This window comes from Oncorhynchus nerka, linkage group LG13 (genome assembly GCF_034236695.1).
Source record: "Oncorhynchus nerka isolate Pitt River linkage group LG13, Oner_Uvic_2.0, whole genome shotgun sequence".
Lineage (NCBI taxonomy): Eukaryota > Metazoa > Chordata > Actinopteri > Salmoniformes > Salmonidae > Oncorhynchus > Oncorhynchus nerka.
This window is the reverse complement of record NC_088408.1, coordinates 81,822,107-81,827,517: the sequence shown is the minus strand read 5'-3', so window position 1 is coordinate 81,827,517 and position 5,411 is coordinate 81,822,107. Positions and strand designations below refer to the sequence as shown.

Sequence of the window (5,411 nt, the reverse complement as noted above, 5' to 3'; positions counted from 1 at the left end):
CATGACAGTCCTGCTTATGTAGAATTGTGATATTTATAAACAACATTTAAACACTGAAGAACCCAATGACATGCATCCACCCATTCAACCTGACATGTAGAGAAAATATTAGCAACATGTAGAATAACTTCGATCAAGGGAGACTAGAATTTAACAAGAGCATTGACGTGAGAAAGCATCTGGCATACCATCGTAAAATCCTCAGAGCTAAAAACTCAGACAGCCAGGACAGGGAAACGCTTAGTATTTACATTTTATTTTTCAAGTGATTCATCTACATAGATTAAGATTTCATGGCCTCGCATGACAAGTACTGTACTTGACGAAAGGATTATTTTCCTTTTAACAGCTAAACACTTTTGAATGACATATTTCTGTACATTCTGAGAAATATTTAAACTGACAAGAGGTCAGGAATACAGCCCTACTATGGGGCCTCTACTCCCCCCTAAGTCCTAGCTAACTTCACACCAAACCAACATTTTAAGCGGTTGAGAATGTGGGATTTTTTATTTTTTTTAAAGAGCATCATTTGACCATTTTCTGAACCCTTTACTAAGAAAAAGGGGCTGTAAATAAGCATCTAGGCAGTGACAACTCAATGAACCTGACCCACATTGAGTTGAAACAGGCTCCAGGATCTCTCCATGACCACTGAACACAAGAACAGGCCATTCTCCCTCACCAGTCACACACAGGTGTTGGTGTTTGTTTAGGAAGTGGCATGGCACATTAAAAGCAACTTGTTTTAAAGCTGTAGAATATATTATACAAGGGAAAATTCACATGAGAATAACAAATCAATGCTTTTCTTGAATGATTGAAGACAATAGAATAACTACATGTGTCAGAAGCAGTTTTAGCCCCCCAAAAAATCTAGGGCTAAAACTAAGCACCGGTTCGAGTCACAAGTCCTAAAGAAGTCAATCATTAAAGGGTTCGGAGCAGGTGTTACAAAAGTGTCCAGTCCTCATTCCTGCCATGGAGGTGATAAAGACAAAAAGGTGTCAAGACCATAATACTCAAGACACTCAATCAAATGAACACAGAAGAAACATCAGGAATTACTTCTCTTTTTTTACTGCATGATCAATGTATAGAGTCTGTAGTTGGCCCCCAACTTTGCACTACCACCAATACTGAGAATTGTGTCAGTCTGTGGGATACATGATAAAGAGAAAGGAAATACCCAAAACAATCCTCACAGCATCACTGAGAATGACTCAATCTACTACTCTTCGGGCTACAGCATTCCTCAAACTGCCAGCAACTAAAGCATTTGATTGGAGCCCAGCTTTCCCTTCCGTTCATCACACTGGAGTCATCTAACACATATGCATCAAATCAACAGATGGAGTCAAGAAACCCCCAAAACATCCTTTCTGTAGTGTAGAGAGCAATATGAAATCAAAGTGTCATTATTAGTAGTATTATAACACAAATCTTATCTAAAATTAACATGGAGTTAATTTTGGGACAATATGAGCGTTTTTCCCCATCTGCTCCATGGGAAATATTACCCCTCCATCTTGAGAAGAGGACACTGGTTGTTCTTCCTTGATATTAGATTGGTATGTATGTTTCTTTACCCATCCAGAAAATCACTCTGCAGAACAGTTGGCCACTCTCAGCTCAATGTCCCAGAAAAGCTAACCAAATAGCAGTGCCACCACCACCAAGTCTTCTTGGAGATGTACCAATACATACTGTATGTCTATAACCCCTTTCAATCAGACTTTGGTTTTGCAGAAGATTATCTAAATATATTATATAATCCCCCCCCCCCTAGCTGCTTACAGTTAAGCACACTGGTAAAAAGTGACAGCCTGCAAGCAACACCAACACTATACAGAACACAGAAAACCAGAGAAACTAACCACCATCCCTTGACACGACACATCAATAATGGTAGCAAACTAGAATCAATTCTTCCATATACAATTTTTTCCATATCATTTGGAAAATGTACATTCACATGTCATTTATCAGATGCTCTTATCCCGAACAACTTACAGGAGCAATTAGGTTTAAGTGCCTTGCTCAGGGGCAGACAGACAGATTGTTCACCTAGTCGGCTTGGGGATTTGAACCAGTGACCTTCCAGTGACTGGGCCAATGATCTTAAATCTCTAGGCTACCTGCCACCCCAGGGCAGTTTCTCAAGGTTGAAAGATTAAACAGTTTACCCTAACTTTAAAATACAGGAGGAACACATTGACCCAAAGAATATCTAAACAGCATTCAGTGGTTTCAATGAAATTGGACAAAAAAAAAAACAGCTGGTGTTTTTACTGGACTTCTACTGGAGGTATAAAATAATCTTCTGCAATGGTGTCTCAAATCTAGTTCTCATAATTCTCTCCAGTTAATACACAATTTAAATATAAATGTATAAGAGCAGACACACTCAACGTTTCCCTTGTGAAACACAAATAGAAAAACTTGACTAAGAACAGATAAGGTCTCCTTCAATAACCACCTCATTCATCAACTCAAATTTACAAAATGGTCTTCACGGTTTTCACTCTGACATTTAACATTGTTATAAGAATGTCAGTATGCTTAGACATTTAAACATCTTAGAAATGTATGATTTCATAAAATTGTAGCTATGACATACCTAATAATTTAATTGAATAAATAAAAGATGTGTTTTATTCATATGGTTTTACTGCGTGGTGGCTGAAACCATTCTCCCAATGCTGTGCAGTCTTCTCTACCCACGTTCTGTGCCTGTCCAACTGTATAGGCCAGCTGGGGGCAAATTCTCAATGAGACAGAGAAAGATGAGAGGGAGAACATGAGGAGGGAGCGAGCGAGATAGAAGACAGAGTTAAAAGAGACAAAGATAGTTTGGGTGTATGAGACAGGGCCATGGCCTGGGGCTGGTGGGGATGAGAGGGGGTCCCTCTCCAGGTCTAGTCTGTGCCATTCTTGGGGGCATTTGGGTTGACTGGCTGCTGGCCATCCTTGCGTGGGGGCATTCTCTCGTTGACTTTGTCCAGGCTCTGTGCCTCTGCAAAGTCCTTGATCTTCCTTTTAGGAGAGAAGCCTTGAATGGCTGGAAGGAAGAAACGAAAAGAGGGACAATTAAAAATCAAAGGAAACAATGCTTTGAATACTTACACATTTAGTTAGTGAAAAATAGTTAGCCATTATACTGAACAAAAATATAAAAAACGCAACAATTTCATTGAATTTACAGAGTTACAGTCCATTTGAGCAAACCAGTCAATTGAAATAAATGCATTAGGTCTTAATCTATGGATTTCACATGACTGGGAATACAGATACCTTTTATTATTAAATAAATGGGCTTCAGGATCTTGCCATGGTATTTTTGTGCATTCAAATTGCCATCGATAAAATGCAATTGTGCCCGTTGTCCACAGCTTACACCTGCCCATACCATAACCCCAGCACATACATAGCACGCTGACATCAGCAAACCGTTCACACACTCGACGCCATACACGTGGTCTGGGGTTGTGAGGCCGGTTGGACATACTGCCAAATTCTCCAAAACGACATTTGAGGCGGCTTATGGTAGAGAAATTAGCATCCAGTTCTCTGGCAACAGCTCTGGTGGACATTCCTGCAAATTGCACGCTCCCTCAAAACTTGACATCTCTGGCATTGTGTTGTGACCTTTTATTGTCCCCAGCACAAGGTTAACCTGTGTAATGATCACTGTTCAATCAGCTTCCTGATATGCCACACCTGTCAGGTGGAGGGATTATCTTGGTAAAAGAAATGCTCACTAACAGGGATGTAAACAAATTTGTGCACAACATGAGAAATAAGCTTTTAGTGCATATGCAACATTTTGGGGATGTTTTGTTTAAGCTCATGAAACATGGGACCAACACTTTACATGTTGCATTTATATTTTTGTTCAGTGTATTTGAAGGATCTGCTATAAGGAATTGTAGGTAAAACCTGCAAAATGAAACAATTTACAGCTTTTTTGTGCAGATTCTCAGTTTTGCCTTGATTCGGTCAAATTGTATGCCCTTAGTGAACTCCAGGTTATTTTGTTACCAAATGCAGGTAATAGCTGACAGACTGAAAACAGTGCAGACATACATTGAATACACAGAAACTGTACGGTTGGCAAAACCACTGAACAAGCTACAACACCTCATAGTGAATGTGGGACTTACTGTAACATTCCAAGTTCCAAGGAGAAACCACAAAGAAAACATATACAGTAAGTAACTATTCCATTTTTCCCCATAATGTTTCAAAGAATGTGAACATTTAGAATAAACAGGAAAATAACACCCTAAAATGGTAGTTTGAGTTGATTTTATGATAATGTGATCTACAAAACTGCACTCAAATGGGCACTCTTGCACAACCAGAGATCTGGAGTTATAACTAACAGCTGAAGTGTCACAAACACCTTAATGCCTCTTAACATCAGTGAGAGATGATTCATTGCAAGGAAAGGCAAACAGTGGTACTTAATAGGTGAGTCGTACATAAAACATGCTCAGATAAACATAATATCAATATCATTGGACAGAAACCAAACTACCGATACTACTTCAAAATGTGCATGCGGTCAAGGAGAGTATCTGAGTGCTAAGATAGTAACATGTCAACAGGAGCAGACAGTGACAGAGTAGCAACAGCCAAGTAGCATAACAGGATTAGACTGAAAATATCCCTGGATAGCCAGGAGGAGGTATGTTCCATCTCCATTAGTGATGATGGGAGGGCTAGAAGTCTTCGCTGGCTTTGCTCAGGGACCAGCTGCCTGGACCAGTGGAAAGGAAACCAGCAACCCCGACTCTCACCCATGTGGCCTCTGCCTACAGTTTGTCTACAAATCACTGCTAGGCCTAATGTCTGACTCTCTGTGACGACTGTTTGGGCTTAGCCTTTATATTACCATGGTCCAGATCTTGCAATGCCCCTACGGCCTTAGGAATAACATAACTGTCTGGTGCAGGTTGAGGTTCAAGCTAGTCTTTCCTGCCAAATGAAGAGCCCACTGCTTGGGCATTTGAGTCCTATTATGTACACTACCATGAGTATGTGGACACCTGCTCGTCGAACAAGTTCTTCCACACTTATCTTGACAAACTATTTCTGTATGGAAATTGCTTTAGGCATGGGGACATGCTGAAACAGGAACGAGGCTTCCCCAAACTGTTGCCACAAAGTTGGAAGCACAGAATTGTCTAGAAAGTCATATGCTGTAGCATATTTCCCTTCACTGGAACTAAGAGGACTAGCCCGAACCATGAAAAACAGCCCCAGACCATTATTCCGCCTCCGCCAAACTTTACAGTTAGCACAGGATTCTCCTGTCGGACTGCCAGATGGTGAAACGTGATTCATCACTCCAGAGAACGAGTTTCCACTGCTCAAGAGTCCAATGGTGGCGAGCTTTACACCACTCT

At 40.6% G+C, this 5,411-nt stretch overlaps 1 protein-coding gene across 5 annotated transcripts in view; it reads right to left on the bottom strand.

Annotated features, from left to right (window-relative positions):
• Positions 1-235: 235 nt before the first annotated feature.
• Positions 236-5,411, bottom strand: part of LOC115140258 (serine/threonine-protein phosphatase 2B catalytic subunit gamma isoform-like) — a 43,307-nt gene continuing 38,131 nt past the window's right edge. For 4 of the 5 annotated variants that reach the window (XM_029678508.2, XM_029678511.2, XM_029678509.2 and 1 more), the window contains one exon: positions 236-3,061. In XM_029678508.2, coding sequence (XP_029534368.1) covers positions 2,919-3,061 — 143 coding nt within the window. In that variant the 3' untranslated portion in view covers positions 236-2,918. The remainder of the gene's footprint in view (positions 3,062-5,411) is intronic. The other variant, XM_029678510.2, reaches the window with a different exon arrangement.